At 45.9% G+C, this 21,003-nt stretch overlaps 1 protein-coding gene across 1 annotated transcript in view; it reads left to right on the top strand.

Moving 5' to 3' along the window:
* The first annotated feature begins 296 nt into the window (after positions 1-296).
* The window catches only part of RSPO3 (R-spondin 3), a 454,727-nt gene continuing 434,020 nt past the window's right edge, over positions 297-21,003 (top strand). Inside the window, exon 1 of the mRNA XM_078648925.1 lies at positions 297-1,607. Coding sequence (XP_078505051.1) covers positions 1,511-1,607 — 97 coding nt within the window. The 5' untranslated portion in view covers positions 297-1,510. The remainder of the gene's footprint in view (positions 1,608-21,003) is intronic.

The following is a 21,003-nucleotide window of genomic DNA, read 5'->3' as shown; positions in this document are numbered from 1 at the left end:
TGTTACAGTGTACTAGCCAACCTTGGCTGATGTTGTCATGATTACAGATAGTTTAACATGTGGCGTTTCAGTTTTTCTCTGAAAATTATCAGTGCGCATTCAAAAAAAAAAAAGTTGGGTCCCCCCACCCCCATAAACAACACTCTTCCTAAATCCAACCAGCCAGCTGGCGAATTAAGGTTTCTCTTCCCAACTAACCTCAACCTATTGGAGTTGATGTCCCTCACGTAATCTTTTTTTAGTGTTTTTTTTTTTGCGGAGACGAGAGGAGGTCTCGGAGGAAACGCGTGCCCTGCACCAGACCCTCGTCTCGCAGCAGCAGCAAGGAAGCTTATGGGAGACTGAGACTTTCAAACTTTCTGCGCACCTCCTCAGAGAGAGAGAGTGGGAAAGAGGGGAGAAGCCAGCGTATACAGTTACGGGAGCTAAAACGTTTGCAAACGAAAAAAAAAAGCAATTGACTGGAGACAGCTAAAATAGAAGATTCGCACTGGAGCGTTTAGCTGTGAATTGCTTTCTGAAAATAAATCAGTGCGAAGCAGTCGACAGGACCAACACAGTGCGACACTTCACTCTTCAGAGTGAGGTACCACCCACGCCTGGATTTGCCGAGGAGTGGTAGAGATACAGTCCCTCTCACCTCCAACATTGGCGGCACGAAGCACTGGGGCATATCTCTCGCTCTCGCTCGTGTTTCCCGACGAGGCACTGGGGCACAGCTTTACTTCACCTCCCATACTGGCAGAGGTGCAACCCGGCTGACCCCCAACACTACTATGGAGAAGCACGGGGTCCTTGTGGAACACGCCCCCCTCCCCATCACAAAAAGTGCCTGACCGAAGCTTTGAAGCACAGCTCCTTCTCGCCACCAGCACTGTCAGAGAGACGCCGGGGGACTGCCCCCCCCCCCTTCTCGGATCCCACCTTTTAACAGATCTGTAAAGTTTATCACCCTCTGGGCACATTGCCCTCTCGGAGGGAGCCTTGCTCGCGAGTTTTACTCTCTGAAAGATGCTCTCCTGGACAGCAGAGCCCCTCGGTAGTGTTGGCCATACCTCCCCTTGAGCGCCCCTTGCAGCCACCTCGTTGCCCCCTCCCCCTTGCGCCTGCTGCCCTCAGCCCGAGGGGCGCCCCTCGGTCCTACCAGCCTCCAGTCTCTGGGAAAGTGGATTGCGTGGCTATCTGTGGAGTCGGCGTTTGAGGGGACAGACCGAGCGGGGGTTCCCTGGAGTCTTGCTCGCCCCCGCCCCACCCCAGTTCAGATGGTCGCCGGGTCCGAGGACACAGAACCGCGCCGGACCCGCACCCCGTGCCCCGGACCCCCCTGAGGTCAGAGCAGCATGGTGCGCGCCGGCACTCCCGGGGCTCCCTTGCCTCGCCCCTGCTGGTGAAAGGACAGGAACCCTGCTGGACTCAACCAGACCCGCCGAGGGGGCCGGGGGTGCACACGGCAGGGGGGACCTGCGCCGCCTTACCGCGCACTGGAGGGAGATCCAAGCACAGGGTTACTATGCAAGTGCGACTCGTTCCTTGGGTTTTTATTATTTTGAACTGCTTGGAATATTTCTGCAGCGGGCAGCCCCTCAAGGGACAGCGACAACGAAGAAGTAAGTACAACCCATGCCACCTGCCTGCTTTGCCTGCCCTTCCCGCAGCCATTGGGAGAGTTTCTGCTCCCCAACGGGTGTTACCTTTGGGGGATTACACTACGGGAATCCAACGACTCCAAGGGCTTTCTTGAGGGGGTGTTGTGAAGGAAGGCGATACCGGGTACTTTTCTTTGCCTAATACCTGCAATTGTCACTTTACTTTGTACTGTAAAAAACAAGCGGTTTCTTAAGAATGGAATGTGTTTTTTGTTTGTACCTTTTGATAATATTGTGCCCTCGTCAATATGGGAGGGTGCCCGAGATATTCTGCAGCACATGCCAGTGTGCGGGGTAACAAAAGTGTGAGAGCTGCATGCAAGAGAGGCGAACATGCTCTTTGGTGTTTCTGCCATCGGTGCGCAACTGAAATTGTGTAAGGTAGCTGGTGCTCATGTAAAGCGCCTCGATACCTTCGGGTCGAGTTCGCCCTACATAAATCGGCAATACAAAAAAAACCGCAATGTTGAAGTGATAATTTGTCTTTAACAGAGGGTCCTCCACTCTATACTTCGATGTCGGCACAGTAGCCCCCTTCTTACAAGCTGCCACGCGCAGGCTAACATTGGTTGAGGTCTATGTGTTTCTTGGGAAAAGTTGCTACTAAGCTTCGGTCTAATGCCAGTCTGTGGAGGGTTTATTTGCTGAGGAGACAGGCGGCGCAGTAGCTAGACAGTCCAGACGCGCCTCTGGACTCCGGGGCCACGTGAGATAGGGGACGTGTGTCTTGTCTGTCTGTCTGTGGGATGGGACAGGGAAGAGGTGTTTCCCTCAGAAGACTGAGGTGCGTTGCGCCAGTTCGGCCACTCTGTTACGAGAAAAGCGCATCTCGGTTGGACGCGCAGCAACAAGAGACTACCCAGCCCTTGGGGGGGGGGGGGGGGGGCGTAGAGAGAGAGGAGTAGTGACGACGGCCGAGAGGGCTGGGGCGCCGAGCGCGGGACAAGTGGCGAGCGATAGACATGTTGAGAGACAGCATGAACGGTAGAATTTAGTGGGCAAAGCTGGGGCAAGAGGAGAAGACGTTTGGTCGGTATAAGGGGATGGGGTCTGAGAAAGCGAGGGAAGAGTGCGACATTTTTTAATGGGGGAAAGGGTATGAGAGATGTGGGTTGGGGTGAGACTGGTTTGAGTAACCATCGTATTAGAAGAAAGATGAGAGTGGGAGGATATATATTTAAAAATGTGTGTGACAAGGAGATTAGGATACACAAGAGGACGTGTAGAGATGGGTGGTGGAAGGTAATGCATTTACGTGCGCGAAAAGAAATCAGAGAAAGAGAGGAATAGAGGGAACAGCGGAGTTTCCAATGTGGAGGAGTGAATTCATACCTTGTTTGCTACAAAATGCGGAGTATAATCCCGGAGAGCAAGTATAAAGCTCCTTAGCGCAGCAGCGGGAAGCAATAACTAAGGTTTGGTCACACTAACTTTTGGGATGGAGGGATCTCCTCACTGGTGAGGGCGGAAGCAGAGGAGTCAGAAGTTGACAGGGGACACTTCTCACTCACACAACGGTAGCCCCCCCCCCCTTCGGGCCGGTTTAAGCGCTGGTGCCCCCCCCTTCTCCTTGTATTCCCTCATGACCACTGGACAAACGTGCCTCTCATCTCTTCATAGCCACTCTCTAACCTACATTTAATTTGTTTTACATCCCTGGAAAAGGCAGACTTTACTAATAAGAATGTATATATACACCCAAACAAACCCTTTTCAGCAACATTAGGAATTGAGAATGAAAGACTGGGAAAAACAAACATAACATCCTAACCTATTTTATGCCGTTTTCATCGAGCTCTTTGATGACAGTTCGTAAAAAGTCACTGTTCTATATTATGGGTGTACCTTATGAACTGCCTTAACAAAAAGATCCCTGTGACTAAAACAGTGATCCACTCCGCTATCCTGTCCACATAAAATATAGAACCGTGATCTCCATGGTACCAGTTCTTTGCAGCAGGCATATTAACCCTCTGCGCTACTTTACAACAAGTGAAAACTGCCCCTAAACAAAACTCTGATCTCCCTCTCTCTCTTGCAGGAATATTAATCACAAGAGTTAAATCGATATTTTTAATGTTGCATGAAAACTGGACGCAAAAGGAACTCTGCCACGTGTTTTTAAATCCCAAGTTATTGTAAAACACGTCGCCACACCTCCCCTCCCCAGCTGGGCGCCCAGTGCCCTAAGGCAGGCCCTGGTGGTGAGGGGAGGGTGTGAGACTGGTTAAGTAGAGGCTTGGACCACCTGTCGAGGAAGTGTGATTTTTCTCACTGGAAGTAGGAGGAACAATCCTTTAATTAGGTCTGGGGTTGAGGCTTTGATCTTTAGGACGATCCCTAGTGAGGGAAGATGTCTTTCTTCCGAAGGGGGTGGGAAGTTGGGAACCAGCTGTTTGTGGGAGCAAGGCCAGCCCCTCTGTTGGAAATACGTATTCTCTAAAATGGGATCAAGGATGTCCTCATAGTTGGACAGGGTGTGGCTTAAGTCCTCACTTATTCGAGAAGTGTAAGAGTTGTGAGCATTGGGGCAGAGAGGGTCGCTCTCGACACTATTGGGGTTAAATGTCGAAGTGGGGCTCGCCCTAATTAGTAGATTTAAGGCGAGCCCTCATTAGGATGGGGGTAAGATGGGCGTGACCTATTTGGGATACTAATAGGTTTCCTTTATTTGGGAAGCGAGCAAGTACTAAAAATGAGCAGCGAGGGATTATACATCATAATTTAGGATGAGAAAGTGTTGTACACTTTTATAATTCCCACTTGGAAATGGCATCTTATCCACCTGAAATGGGCGACAGGCGGAGCCAGCCCTGCTTGACTTTGAACCTGTGATCTACAAATTCCACAATTATTTCAGGAGTGGGCGGAGTAACCTATATCCCAGTTTACACAATGTTTTCAAACTAACCCTGGAAGCTCTGCATTTGACTGGTCTATGTCCGTCAGTGAATAGGCAGTTCACATTCCCGTACAAAACATTAAATGATGTCAATGACAGCTTTGTTCTCCATCCCTTACTTTTCAGGACAGCACTGAGGCGATGGGCGGCAAGCCTTATTCTGCAAGGACCTTCACACCGAGTTGGGGGCCTAGGCCCACAGTTTACCGGCTTATGGCATGGGGCTGTAGCCACTGGTCTTACATCATGTGGTCATTTTGGCAGCCTGTTGTGTGTGTGTGTGTGCGGGGGGGTCCTTTCATGTGGCAAGTTGTACAGAGGTTTGGGACCACCCCTCATTGATACAGGTGGTTCCACTTGTGAGGTCCCAGTAGGATAAAGTGAATTCAGACCCAAGTGTTAAGCCATATCCCAGGAATGCCTCAATGTAAATACATGTATAGATCAATAATGATTAATCAGACAATCTTCTTTAGCTAGGTTTGATTTGTTGAATATGAACGACCAGGATTGTAAGGTGTCAATTTTGTTCCCTTTGTGGAATTATTTGCAGTTTCATTGCGTCTTAAGAATGGTATGTTTATGATTTGTCGTAAGAAATTAACATGACCTTGCTTATCTACAGCAAAAACTATGTGAGTGATGGCTAGTGGTTCATTGGTTGGGTCGGAGGCGGGTATCAGGACTGGGGGTCTCCAGGGTCTAGGGAACCAGCTGCTCCCATTTAAGGGATGAGAAACCAGGAGCTGTCTGTCCCCTCTCGTTTTACATTAAGTGATAGCACTCGAAGAGTAACGGAAAAAATGTGGATGCTGAAAAATGATCCAGTGATCCAAAATGCGTGAGTTTCTGGTTAGCAGCGCCTTTCTTTTGCAATAGCGCACTTCTCTGTGCTTGAGATAGTTAGTCCTATTCACAAAGATTTTTCTATGATTAGTTGTGTCTTACTTACTCCTGTCCTATATGTGAATTATTCTCGAATACATAGGTCTGATTTCTAGAACATTTTCTGTGCTTAGTTTGCAAGAGTAAAGCTAGTATACCCCAAAACAACTTAGTATCCTGTCTGGAACCAGGGTGGTTCCTTCCAGATAAAAATAAGTTTTTTTTAGATGACACGGTACCAAGAGTTTCTACGAAAGTCTTTTGCCGACCCACTATCGATGGTTGGAAGGGAAAGAGACTCTTTTCTTAATATAGCCCTCACTCACTTATGTAAGCTGGTACATAAATACACACCCTCTCGAAACCTTCGATCACTTCATCAGGCAAAATTTGTTGTCCCTAGGTTTAAACGGGTATGATTGGGCGGATGCTCTTTCGCCTACCTGGCGCCGGTTCTGTGGAATTCGCTCCAGCTGAAACTGCGTCTTGAACCAAGTTACATCAAATACCGGAAAGGCATTAAGGCATGGCTTTTCAACCAATAAATTCCATTCCACCTGGTAAAATTCGGATCCAAGGTGCCTGGAAACCCTCAGGGTAGCTGTTGCGCCATATAAATGTAATAAATAAATAAATACATCACTGTAATAGTTACATGCTTCATCATCAGGCTCACCTCAACTCCTAGAAGTCGGGTGGGCTCAACCATCTTTCAGGGAGCACTTGTGAAGATTTGGTGTATGGGGACGTAACGTTAAAGGTAACATTCCTCCCCCACTCCTAAAGTATCTTCTATTAGTGGAGTAGGAGGGAAGGTGAAAAATAATATAATAGGGCTAGAGGATGTAATGGTCCTATGACCCTAGGCTAGACAGCAAGGTAAGGCTAGTATACTCATGGAAACTGTAAGCAAGTCTTACTGCTGGAGTTTCCTGCATAATTCACAGTGAAGCCTAAATTAAGACACACATGCTCTCTGAACATTTTTGGGGAATTGAGTCCACTAGTTGTAAAGCTCAACATCCTAAAGGTATGGTACCGGGATAACATAGCCAAATTATTGTATGGCAGATATATTTTGTCCTAAATATGGTTTACAAAACAAATCGACCCATTGTAGTTAACAGTAGAGATTCTAACTCCCATTGGACAATTCCTTTATAAATGATCATTTGGTCTTGATATTTCTGGCAAACAGTAATGTTAATAATGGCCACTGTCTATGAGGTTGCCCGAGTCGGTGGGGCAAGGGTATGCAGTCCCAGAATGCGTCTGGAGAGTCATGGGGGCATTGCATATACTTTGACTCTTATGGCGTCTGCTGCCAAGTTTTCACCTGTTAGTTAAACACTAAACCCTCTTGCCCACCACAACAATGCACGATGGGAGAGGAGTGGGGAGTGGCCAGAGCAGGTGGATTCATTTACAAATATATTCGAATTTCTCCCTTCTTTATTGATGTGAGCACAAGCATGCATACACTTACAGCAATGCATATTGGAAAAGAACTACTCAACATATGAGCTCTTACACCCCTGTCTAACATGTCATGGGATCATAGGTGAGAATGATGGCAGCACATTCCTGCGAGAGAATAAAAGTGACACGTGGAAATGCTTGAATTACTCTAAGGGCCATATGTATCAAGCAAATTAGCATTCGCAAAGGCCGAAATTCGCAGAATTTCGGCCTTTGCGAATGCGGATTTGCTAAATGGTATGTATAAAGCAAAATCTGGTGCAAAACAAGGAATCGCAAAATTTGTGATTCCTTATTTTGCAATTGCATTTAAGGAATCACAAATTTTGCGATTCCTTAAATGCAATGTATGAAGCAAAAAAAAATTGCTAAATATCCTTAAGGAATCGCAAATTACCATCAGCTTCTAGTTGGTGGTAAGTTGTGAATTCCTTGAAAAATGCAAATTTTTGCATTTTTCAAAGTGCCATGTGACGCACATACATGCCCTTAGGGCATGTATGTGCGCCACATGTGCACCCATGCATATTTCAGGGGTGCAACAGGGTGTCCTTTGGACACCCCGGCACCCTTGAAATTATTCTCAATTTGCGATTAGCAAATTGCGAATCGCAAATTGAGAATAACTTCCCATTCATTCCTATGGGCCTCCTGGCCCATAGGAATGAATGGTAAAGTATTCCTTAATTGTGATTTGCAATTTGTTAATCGCAATTAAGGAATTTTAAGAAATCGCAAAAAAAATGCGATTTAGGACATACATACCTATTTGCGATTCTCAAATAGCGATTTCTTAAAAATCTATATTTGAGCATCGCAAATCAGGTTGGTGATACATATGGCCCCTAATCACTAGCAGTGCATTCCATGCTATCGTTTTACCTCATCACTATTATTTCGGAAAGAACCAATCACTTGGGCCTTGGTTTTGCTCCACGTCCCCTGTTGAAGATAGTCAGATGAGGGTTCTATTTGATCACCAGCATCATCATCGAGCTGTATAGTGCTACAAATTCCAATCATAAGTAGTGCTTTTCTAAATCCTATTAAGGATTTTGAGGTTGTGTGGAAGTTTGCACCAGGAATTTAAGCGAGAGAAATACGTGCTCTTTCATTGACTTTGCACTGGCAGGCCTGCAGTATTTTAAGCAGAGTTTCTTTTTGTTCAACCTATCTTTGATGGGGAACAATAAGACTATATAATTTGTCGGATATTTAAGCACCTTACCATAAACAGCTTTGTGCATACTTATTAAGTGCCTCGATATGAGTATCTTGATAGCCGTGAGTTGAGCAGAAATGAGAGTTCTCACCCAAACCAGACTATGGAGATCTGTGGTCATCCCGCACCCCTGGCTTTCCCAAGGACACATTGCGCCATGTAAACCCTAGCTAAATATGTCTTCAGAAAACAGTTCACAGTTAGGAGAAGCATGCTGCTGGTAGGGTGTAAACGCCCATCAATGGGGTCATTCTCAGATTCTTGTGGTTATATCATGCCCTGAGCTGTCAGGACTTACTCAAACCTTCGGGAAACATCCTTTACAACGCAACTTTTACCACGCAGTGCCTTTACGACGCAACTTTTACAACGCAAACCATTACAACGCATTGCGCTGGGGGGCGCTCTAGGATAGGGAATAGATTTAATTTACTATCCAACACCTTCCCTATTATCCACGGGACTGGAGTTGGAATAGTAAATTAAACTATTCACTATCCAGCACCCCAAAGCGCTATGCGTTGTAAAGGCATGCGTTGTAAATACCGCGTTGTAAAGGCATGCGTGGTAAAAGCATTTGTTGTAATGTCATACATCCCATACCTTCTAATGAGGCCTAAGAGTTTACATTTTAGTCAGATGCTAACCAGAAGACAATGATCTCTCAACTCTTGTGATGCCCAGCAATGCCTGAATGTTGTAATCGCCCAAGAAGATGACCACATCAGGTCATGCAATGCACTCAAGCGCTCCTCTTTTGCACCTGGCAATAAGGCGTTCCAGTGGTCCAATCTGCGCCCCCCCCCCCCCATTCACTCTGGCTTGTTGGGACAAAACTGCAGAAAGCTAAGAAGGTCGTGGCTGTGAGAGGGATGAAAAAAACGGGGGAGGGTCTCTACAAAGGGGAGTGGCCGATTTAATTAAGGGCGTTGCTTAGCAACACGTGAGCTAAAAATCTGTCCTTAGCATAGTGTGCCGCCCGACTGGAATGTTGCTGATTTGTCATTGCACCCAGTTATATAAAATACATAAAACAACAAGTAACATTACACCTACAACAAGCCAGGACTATTGGCTTTGTCAATGGTTGTTAGTTGCATATGACGAATAAGCAGCAACCACGGCTTCCTTGTTGACACTATTGAAACTGCTGACATGATGATACTGTGAAAGAACTAAAACGAGTCTTTTTGAAATTATATCAAAAACAGTGAATGGTGGCAGTTCCGCAGTTAACATTTTTTTTTCAACCTGAGGTTGATGGCATGAAATGGAGAGCCCAATAGAGACCCGTCGCAGCACTGCTTTTTAGAACTGCCGGTGCTGTGCTCCGGCTGGACCCGGCCCACTTAAAGCCCTGGATAAGGCGACAGACAGTGTTGTAGTCTTTGCTAATGTCTTGTCCCGGTATCTTCCTTTCCTCCTGGAGTCTGACTACAATCCCTGTTGGATCGCTGCATGAGGGCATTGGACACTCTTAGCAATGGAGAAACAGTTGCCTAATTCGTGCTGGTGGTTGCATGTTGTGTGCACCGTCACTCATTTTTGCGGACAGGGACTCACTTTTCACCATCAAGCTTTGGCACAGAGCACAAAAACGAAAAGCAGAAACGATCGAAAGAAGTAGAAAGATAGGAAAACAGTGACACCGGGAGAAAGCAGGAAATAAAAAAAACCTTACAGAGTGGGTTAAACAGGCAGCAAGTGTTGAGTGGTAGAAGAGAGATGAGATGGAATCCATTTGAGGAAGCCTCGGGATTCCAAAGCAGTGATCTAGCAAGGGAGCCGTGTATCCTAAAGCCAGCAAGTAAATTGCCTACGCATGCCAGTCACCAGTTGGGCAGTAAAATACATCCATAATTGAAATGCAAGGGTGCCCTCCAGTGCCCAGAGGGCCTCTGTGCAAGTGCTCCACTATTGATAGATAATTGCACCATGTTCTAGGAACAAACATTTAAGCCCGGGCCTGTTCTTTTTGTTGTTGTTGCAATTTAAGCACTACAGACAACTTTGGTTAATCAGGGGTGAGGGAGAAAGCGTACCTTGCTAGCACAGCATTAATCGCACACTTGCAAGAACCTTCTTATAGGTTAACCTTCAGTACAGACTAGTCTAAACAGAGCCACGAGCCATTCGGAGATGCCACTCGTTCTGGAAAAATACTTTACCCAAAAGTCTGAATGAGCCTCTTCCTGAGGCGGCATCTTGCCTTTAATACCCCAAAACTGCTGGAAACTTGAGTGAGGCAAACATTTAGGGGCAGATTTACAAGCCCCTTGCGCCACTTTTGCGTCAATTTTCCCATGTTAAAATTGACGCAAAAGTGGCGCAAGGGGCTTGTAAATCTGCCCTTTAATTCTTACTGCTACCTAAGTAATTTGTGAAGTCTAGCGGGGGCGCAGAGCTTAAGGCTCTCTGTTTTGTAAGAAACGTTTTGCTTGCTGTGGGGTTGGTCACGTACGGTGTGATTTACACAAATGTTGTAGTTATTGGAACATTCTCTGACTTGTCTGGGAAGTGCTAAACCCACTGGAGAATCTATCAGAGGAATTTCCTACATTCTGTGCTTAGTGAGACACAGAAAATGTTATCAGTGGCTACTGTCCCGGGTTTTAAGCCTTCAGCCTCAAATCGTAGAATATCCGATTGCTACTTAACTTTAAATCAGGTCCAGACTGTCATTTTGTCGTTTGTCTGCAAATGTTGTATTAAAATATACTTTATATCCTTAATCAATGTTGGTCATTAATTATACAATGAGAACGTAAGTATGTAAAAACGTTATTTCTGCGGCGGCAGAGACGCTGTTGTGCTGAAGTGAGACGGTCCCTTACTTATCCGCACCTCGCCTCCTTGTCACGCCACGGGCTTTGTTACCGGGACGGCTCTGCCCCCTTGTGGTCAATCTATATATAAACACCCACTCCTGCTTGATAGGTGCGTCAGAGAATGCTTCGCGGAATATCTTCTCCAGAGTACATAAAAACACTGAAGTCTACTTGATATTTCTACTTGTTTTAAAAGCGTGGCGGTGTAACTAGATGCACCCGTGCTCCAATAACGAGATCAACAATGGAGATAAACTTGTGGAGTACTTATAAAATACACAGGTGATAAATTCCTCCTATTGAAAGCTAATTCCAGCACGGATGAGAATGAGTGGCGCGTGTTACGTTTGTTCAGAGAACTCCAGGTTTTTTCTCTGAGAAACAATGCAAACATATATGAATAAAGCACGCTTTTCCCTATAATAATATTATAGTGTATAAAAAAAGCTAATATATTGTGTTAGTCAATTTGATGGGGTATTTGTGATTTAAGATACAATATTACCTTCTCTTTCGATACTGAACATCTTTATGCATTGCCAAATTTAACACGCCCACGAGCTGACAGCATTTCCGGGCATGGCTGCACTCCGTCTGTGGCCCTCTGAGCGGTGTAGTGACCTGCTGGTCACTGTTCTAGTTGGTCTGTCGCCAGCCACTCCGTGAGGGCTGGCTTACACCTCACCGAACACCCATCCAGCACAAGCGACACAGGACATGAAACCCTGACAATAAAAGTGGCTGGGCGCAAGTTCCCTGGGCCAGTTCTACCAACCACCTACCTGTGTCTGTGTTGTTTCTATTTATGTCTGGGGGCATAGGGCCCGCACCATTGCAAGCGGTAATGATTATTTCAGATATAATTCTAATGGAGAGGACAATTAAAAAAAATCTGCTTCAAATACATTGGCAGCAAGGACAAATGTGACAGAAAATCAGTTCTAGTTTTCTTAATTGGTCACAAAGATGATGCATTTAAAATTTCTTACATGGTTGAGACACCTTCCTGCAGAGATCCTTGTGTGCCCAGCAAGTTTGAGAGGATTACAAGAGTGATATGATAACTCGGTGGTCAATGCAGTTCTTGGAGAGTTATGTGTTTTTTTCCATTCAAGTTTTGACTCAAAGTAGGATAGAGGGTTAATAGGCATCCTGCAAAGCACATCGCACAATATGCAGATCACAGATTGTTTTATCCAAATAGGTAAGTGGGCTACTGGTTTTAACATTGATATCAATCAACCAATCAATCAATATATACTTTATTCAGCATAAAATACAATACCATACAAGTACAATTTTAAAAACAATCAAATATCACAATAAAGACCGAGCCCAAAAATACATATGCAAGGCGTTCGCTAATAGAGCCCCTTCTCCTCTATAAACGTATGCAGGTCATTATTAAATATCCTGGTTACAAAAGATCCAACGCAAATTAATAAAGTGGTAACACATGTAAAAAACAGGCTCTTAACAAGATACACAAATAAATAATCACGTGTTTAAAAAGTATTTCCTTATCAGGGTTTTCCCCACCTCCATGATATATGATTTTGAAAGGTTAGCAGACAGGTCTAGACTCTCCATGAAACGGACAAAGCCATCTATCAGGCATTGTAGGCCCCAAGGGGTCCGCGCGAGAAGCACTGCGTCGTCTGCGTAAAGCAGAACGGGGTCTCTCTTGTTCCTATCCTCGGTGAGTCTACCCCAAGAGCATCTAACCCCTGCTCCAGGCCATTTATATACAGAGTGAATAAAAAAGGCGCCAAAATGCAACCCTGTCTTACCCCCCTTGAGCAAGGAAATTGATCAGTAGTGCTCCACTCCTCATTATATCTGACCTGGTCGGAAGTATTCCAATGTAGTGCTCTTAAAATATTTACTAAACCAGGGTCCACGCCAAGAGCCCCCATGAGTTCCCACAATTTCTTGCGGTTCACCCGGTCGAAAGCTGCCATCAAGTCCATGAAAGCCAAGTACACAGGGCTTGAATCACAGAACTAACTTAAAACAAAATCCTAAACTTACTACTTTTGGTATTCACAGAATGCACTTACTACTTTTGGTATTCACAGAATGGATTTACGACTACTAACTTTACGTCTGCACTCGGGCCAGAAATTCCGGCCCGGAGGGGGAGCTTGTGGCTTGGAGGCGGAGCTTGTGACTTGGAGGCGGAGCTTCCGGCCCAGAGGCGGAGTTTCCGGCCCAGAGGTGGAGATTTCAGCCATGGCTAAATCCCCACCTCCGTGCCGGAAGCTCCACCTCCAAGCCGGAAGCTCTACCTCCGGGCTACAAGCTCTGTCTCCAAGCCGGAAGCTCCGCCTCCAGGACGGAAGCTCCGCTTCTAAGCTGGAAGCTCCGCCCACAGGCCGGAATTTCCGGCCCGAGTGCAGACGTAAAGTTAGTAGTCGTAAATCCATTCTGTGAATACCAAAAGTAGTAAGTGCAGTCTGTGAATATCAAAATTAGGAAGTTTAGGATATTGTCTTAAGATAATTCTGTGAATCGGGCCCACAGTCTCTTGGCTAGCAATAGTGTACTTGGCTACCAATAGATATAAATTGAGGCATTGATCAGCAGTTGATCGCCCTGACCTAAACCCATACTGCGTATCAGTGATTATATGGTGTTCCTCTGCCCAATCCAATATTCGGTTGAGGATAACCCTACCTAAAACTTTCACTGTCACGTTAATGAGAGAAATGGGACGGTAACACAGTGGGCTGTCCCTGTTTCCCTTTTTGAAAATGGGGTCAATTGTAGCTGTGGCCAGGATGCAGGCTACCCGAATCTACTGCAGCATTAATAACCCTGGTCAATATAGGCGCCCAAAGTTCTACCTGACTCAGGAAAAGGTCAGGGGGAACCTCATCAGGCCCTGGGTCCTTATTCCTTGTCAGACCCTCAATTCCCGCCTTTATCTCGCCCAAAGAAAATGTTAAATTGCCCGCAATTTCGCCCCCTTCCTCAACTACTGGTGGGTCCTCTGACATGCCGTGATTGTATAGGCTGCTAAAGTGCCCATACCAAGATACTGGCAAGATGTGATTAGCTATCCTTGGTTTATTAGCATCTTGGAAGCAGGGGTCATTAATACCCTTCCAGAAGGCAGTCATGTTCTTAGACTCGACCGCTTCCCTCAGATTCTCCCATGCCTGCTGTTGCAAGGAGGTTTTGCTTCGCTTTACTGCCTGTCTGTAGAGAGCCCTACATGTGGACACCCTTGTCTTGTCCTTAGGGACTGCTTTTAGTGCTAGCTTCAGCTCCTTCGAAGCAAGGGAGCAGTTGTGGTCAAACCACCTATGGTCCTCCTTTCCCTTTTTGTGAGATTTAGTCCTAAGTAGACCTTCAATGTGCTTGGTGACACCCTCAAAGGTTTTAACCAGTTCTGCCCCGTCCACTGTTGGGTTTAGGTACTTCCACACATACTGTTGTTTGTCCACCTTTAAGGCTCTATAAAAGGCTTCACCAACCACCTGAGACCATCTAAGCATCCTCCCTTGATCAGTGGCGTTTATCGCGCCACTCTCCCCCAGTCGGACAGAGTGCTTAATTAAATTTGGGTCCCTGAACAACATGACCAGAGGGTTATGATGACTAAAGATACTTAGATGTATCTCAAAACCTAAAATCCACTGTTTTAACGTGTTGGAAACAAAAATAAAGTCAATAAAAGAGTCACTGCCTCTACCTTTAAAGGTTGGGTGGACCAAGCCATCCTCCCCTACTTTAATCAGGTCCATGGTGTGTGTGAGGACATGAGGGCCTAACATCTTATTTAACTCCTTTCCCTCTCTTGTGTGCTCTAAATGCCTACCCTCTTCCAGTGGGCAGGAAGGCCAATCCCCCTTCTGAATTTCACATTTGGGCACAGGTGGCAGTTGAAGTCACCAAGTTACACCAACTGGGACACCAGTTCCCCGTGATCTTGTATGCCTGCCAACCTGCTCTCCAATTCGTTCAATCTTATTGTGGGCTGACCCGTTAAAACAGCATTATAGAAATTAATAAAAATTAATTTATAACCCTTAATACACAGTCTAATCCCCTGCATAAAATCCAAGTCTCAACCCAAATCGTCCCACCTCCCCTGAAGCCTTAGATCCACATATGTAATCAGGCGTCCCCTTGCTCTTCCCGCAGCTCCCTTGCGTGCTGGTACAAAATACATTTTGTAACCCTCAAGAGAGAATGCGCTACTATCCATCTCCCATGTTTCCTGGAGGCAGATAACCTGGAATTTCTTTATATAAGCTAGCTATTCGGTGTTAAATATTTTGGATGAGAGCCCAGCTATATTCCATGAGATTATCTCAGTACTACCCTGTCTAAAGACATCTGGGCTGTCTAATGTCGGGCAGCTAATGGGCCTGGGAGGTACAGTAGTTACTTGGGTATTCCCTTCAGTGGTGGGCACGCTAAGGTCTCCTGAAAAAGATGGAGAAATAAACTCCTTGGCCTTTGACATGAGTATCCCTCCCATGCCTGCATTGAGCGGCACACACTCCAATCTGTGGCAAATCACAGTGTCTCCCTGTCACGTCAATCTCTATCATCTAGGGCCGAAACGTTAACAAGAGGGGTATACTGGTTAGTAAGCTGGACCGGGGGACCCCCTCGAGCAAGTCCTACTGGATCTCTCCTCTGATTCTCATGAATATTTGCTCCCATCGTGTCCCTATAAAAAAAAACCAGTGTTAACATTTTAATAGTCGATCCGTGCCCCTCCTGGAAGGACCCCTTACACTGGGTGAGGAGATCATGTACCAGCCCTGGAAACCTAAGATTTCAAATCACAGTGTCTCCCGGAAAGCTCTTCCTGCTGCCTCCAATCCAGGACACCCTTCTCGCCATTAGTATGTGCCTGTGGTTTGCGATGTTAAAATGTAAATTTCTGTTCAACCAGTGGGCCACCTTATTAATCAACATTCGCAGGGTTTCTTCTCTATTTCACTGAGGGCCGGAACCGCTGTCAAGACTATTGTGTATGGGCAAGATGCCGATGGTAGATCTAGAACCGGCAAGCCCGCAGTACACCTAACAAAGTCACCTGAGGTGGGCGCAATTTCCTGTGGTGCAAGTGCTCTACCCGCTATGCCCCCTATATTATTGGGGCCTAAGTTAGGGCTCAAATTCTGTACTACGGTTCCCCCCCTCGTATCACCCCCAGTAACTCTAAATCTCGGGCATTTCTGTCCCTGGAACCCACCATTTGCTTTTTATCTACACCCTCCTTTGTTCCCTCCAAGTGTTCACATACATGCGTCCCACCCTCTATTCTCTCTAGGGGCAAGGCAACCCTTGACGGGATGGGAACCTCTGATACCCCCAGGCAATTGGTTATGTGCCCCGTGACCACATTTGTCTGGGTGCTATTCTGAGCAATCAACAGGGACACTTTCCCTTCTATCAATTTGATTTTCTCGTGTATGGGCCCCAGGTGAGTAGTTAACATTTTTTCCAGCCTAGACCACAATTCCAAGTCCGCCCCCCAACCTTTTCCGCCTCTCCGCAATTTGGGCACTGATGTCTCACTGCGGGACCATCTGTATCTTTAGACCTAGCCAATTTTGGTGCACCCTTCTGCTTGGATTTACTGTTAACAATATGACGCCCCACCCCCGGGTTCGCTTTGCTATCGCCGTGGGTCCAGCTGAAGGGGTGACGGCCCTGCTTGTATCGCTTCTATCTAGTAAAGCCCTTTTGGACCGGGTAACCACCTCCCCGCCTTCCCTCAGGGCGATTTCGCACCTGTTCGGGGCCATGGCCGGTGCGGAGACTCCCTCTGCCTGGCCTGTCCCACATGCTAGTACCGGATATGGATCACAGCCCTCCTCACTCTCTTCTACAACAATCTCTGTCAGGCACATATCATCCTCTGATAACTCGGGTATTTGAATTAGCGATCCCGCCACCTGTGGTGATGAAGCCGCAGGAATCAAGCTAATTACAGTGTGTCCGCTTTTTGCTTTATCTTGAACTGCTGGGTTTCTGACATTAGGTGACCTAGCTGTGGCTAAACCCCCCATTGACGATCTCTTCTGGGGAGACGCTTCATTGTTTGGCTTCCAAGGGGAGAGATCAGCGGGTGCAGGTGCAGAGGACTGCACGCCCCAGAATCCCGCAGGGCGAACGACGGACCCACAGCCCCCCCTTGACACCGGGGTTTTTTTCTGCAGCTCGGCCTTTCCTGCCACGCGGGACGCGTGCGGGCGGCGCCGGGCTAAGCCCGGGCAAAGGGCGGGCCGTCTGTGGCCGTCCGGGACTGTTCGGGGCTGGGCTGGGCCAGTCCCCTAACAACTTGAGCTAAATCTTAATTGCTCCCTGCAGTGGTGAGTGGCACTTCTTATTCTTGGTTCTTTTTGTAATTTGGGGGGTTGTGACATTATGGGCAAACTCAGCGCCACTACCCCAGCTGGCAAAATTACATCTATAGACACTATGCTGGAACAGGCATTGAATTTGGTTAGCAGTGAGATTAAGCTAACGAAGAGAAGACTGTCCTTGGGCCCCTCAAAATCTCAGTGCATAGCTCAAACTGATACTATGGATATAAGTGACAAACAGGCAGTGAATCATAGAGTGATTGTACATTCGCCACAAATTTCCACTGGAGAGAACTTGCTGGGCATGGAAGGTCATGGCTCAACAGGAATAACTGCTGACCTTGAAATTGGGTGTAGTTTAACCGAATCTTTAACCACAGTCAATCCGGATTTATCCCCTAACCCAGAAGTATGTGGAACAAGAAAGAAGAGGAAGGTGCTGAAACCACCCTGCCACGAACCTAAACGGAGACAGCCTGCACGTTCGAACTCACAACGTACAACACTAAACATGTGGATTAAGGGCTCTATGATTCCTGTAGATCCAATTCCTAGCTGTGAACCAATTAACTTATTCGATGTGGACACCCAAAGTGATTCCACTAACTACCAAGGCAACACCACCTTGTAGGGAACACAATGAGGCCAATCGACAGGCTAGCATCTCGGGAAATTCCCGACATAATGTGCAACCGGTACAACAAGTGCCCCAATCTGTAAAGCCGTTGCCTGTTTCCCTTGACTCTAATAAAATAATGCGACCCGGCATCATCCAAAATGTAAACCCTGTTGATGTACAAGGCGGTCCGAAAGTTAGCTCGATTACTGCTGACATTGGCATCGGGGGGAATGTTGAACCAAGTAAGGATGTTTTAAATCTACCCCCTGCATCCTGCCCATACGTGTTAACTCTCGCAGGGGTACCCCCACTAGAGAAAAATAAATCAGAGTCCTGGGAACAACTGCGGAACAAATGTGTAGACTGGATGGCTAAGCATAAAGGGCACAGGAGGTCTGATATGCATGAAATCTTAATGGTGCGAAGGGTGAGTTGGGTGGGGCCTGCAGTTAAAACTATTAGGGGTGATTGCATTGTTATTAATTTCTCTCGGCCTAGGACTGTTGGATCCATATTAGCAGTTAAAGAGACCAACAGCCTTTCTTCTACAAACATCTGTGCTTTACTCCTTGGTTTCTTAAATAAACCACTACCCACACAGCGTCCACTTTTTAGCCCTTCCCACCAGTGGGTAAATATATTTTCTGCTATCTCTGATCTAGACACCCTTGATTGACCCGTATCCAAAACCCACTCTACTGGATTGGTTCATACGGTAGTTGAGGAGACTCCTATCAAAAGCCCTGGGGTGAAACAGACCCAACCAATAAACTGTTCTGACTCAACGTTGAAGGTGTTGAGTTGGAATGTGGCAGGTTTGGCCTCAAAATTAAATATAGAAGATTGGGTAAATATGATAAATAAATTTGACATTCTTATGCTCCAAGAAACCTGGGCAACTAAAGAGCTATATTTCGAAGGGTATGAGTGTTTTAATATCATTCCCCCTATTCCTAAATATGGTAGACCCTCGGGGGGGGGGGCTTATCAATATGGGTCAGTATCGCCTCAGGAGTCAAATCAATCCCAACCGGGAATGTCAACTTCCAAGTTTTGATCTACACACGGGGGGCCTCCATCTGTTTCATTAACTTTTATAATAATGATTTTTTAACCACACCAAATGTTAATTTCATACATCTTTTTAACTTTGTTCAGGACACGGATAACTCCTTTGGAAAGTACAGGGATATGCCTGGGGGGTGACTTTAACGCGAAGATAAGAGAAGGAATTACTGGGAAGTCCTTACCAGCCTATTCCACACAACCCTTGCTAGAGAGGTTCTGAGCTATTAGGCAATCTATCAAACTGCAGTTTTTTAAATGTGATGGATATTGCAGCTATAAATACTAATGTTAACCCTCTTCCCACCTATAAAGGGGTAGGACGTGCCTCAACCATAGATTATGCCTTCATATCCCCATCCTTACAAGACTATTTACTTGAGGCAGAGGTCAGGGCACCTACTTTCGGAGACCATAACCCTATTGTGGTCTCGCTAGGGGTAGCCCCGCGTACTAATATCAGAAGGGAACTGGGAGCGGAAAATTTAGAACTCTCAACTGACAGCTTAAGATTTAAATGGAAGGGCATGGATTGTAGGGAGACCTTCTCGAAGTTGGTAAAAACGTACCCATCTCTTTGTGAGACTTGTCTTACCTTGGCAGACCCCAACCCAGAGGCTGTTTCTGCCTTCATTCTATTATGCGCTGGCATTAAAGAACTGATTTCCAGACCGGTAGCCCCACATAAATCTGATCCTAGGTGGTTTGACAACATCTGCTCCAGGGCTAATAGGACTTTCAGAGCAGCTTTATCAGCTTCCCCTAGAGATCCTACCTTTATTAGAACTTTAAGGCCTACCCTTATTAGAACCTTAAGGCACAATTATAAAAGCGTAATAAAATTAAGGCGAGACACGGTCTTAAAAGAACATTGGAATAACTTGACCTGCGCCACTAAACTTAATAATACAAACAATTTTTGGACTGCCACTAAGTCCCTACGAGCCTTTGGGAACACATCCACCCCCCTAAGCTTTAACATTACTAGCAAAGTGTGGGTTGCCCATTTCTCGAAAATATATGCTTCCCTGCCCCAATGTGAAGACATTTTGGAAAATCGTATGCCCACCCAAATTCAAATGTCTTTGAGTGAGGTTGAGGATGCAATACTCCAGAGTGCGGGAAATAAAGCCCCAGGCTCGGATGGGCTGCCCATCGATCTTATTAAATGGCTCCTTTGTTATTGAATGTTTTTAATAACCTAATCACAACAAAAATCCCCGAAACAAGGTCAACTTCTGTAATTATCCCCATTTTTAAAAAAGGAGATAGATCTGATCCAAGCTGCTATAGGCCTATTTCCCTAATCGATAACACTCTTAAAATACTAGGGAGAGTTCTATTTAACAAGATCAGGACCTGGGCAGAGGACGAAAATATATTAAATAAGCGCTGCGAGGCCTCCGGGTGGTTATGCGCTATATAAATGGAATTTTCATTTCAATTCAATTCAAATGCCAGTTGGGTTTTCGCAGCCATCTTGGCACTGTGGAACAATGTTTGAATCTCAATCTAATTATAGGGAAATATACAATCGCCCGACACAGTCCTTTCTACCTGGCATTTATGGACCTCTCGTCCGTTCTTGATTTTGTTAATAGATCAAGGCTTTTGCAACTCCTTTTAGATTATAGACTAGATAAAGATTTGGTGTATTTTTTAGCATACCTGCATATTGATTTAAAGGCCCGGGTAAGGATAAGCATGGAGGGGGCAGTGTCAGGAGATATAGTGGTCGGTAGAGGTGTCAGACAAGGGTGCGTTCTTGCCCCACTTTTATTTATTTTATACATTAATGAACTTCATAATGTTTTGTCTAACCAAACCACCGACGTTCCTATAATCCATGGTAACAAACTGCCCGCCTTACTATATGCAGATGATGCTGTTTTAATGGTTCGAACACCAAATGCGCTGAGAATTTTAGTTAAGGGGATTTGAAGACTTTATGAACAGTTTGGATCTTTGCACAAATTAAAAAATATATTTTTTAATGTGCTGTGGCCCTAAGAAATGCTCTATCAA

This window comes from Lissotriton helveticus, chromosome 6 (assembly GCF_964261635.1).
Source record: "Lissotriton helveticus chromosome 6, aLisHel1.1, whole genome shotgun sequence".
NCBI lineage: Eukaryota > Metazoa > Chordata > Amphibia > Caudata > Salamandridae > Lissotriton > Lissotriton helveticus.
This window is presented reverse-complemented; position numbering and strand designations above follow the sequence as displayed.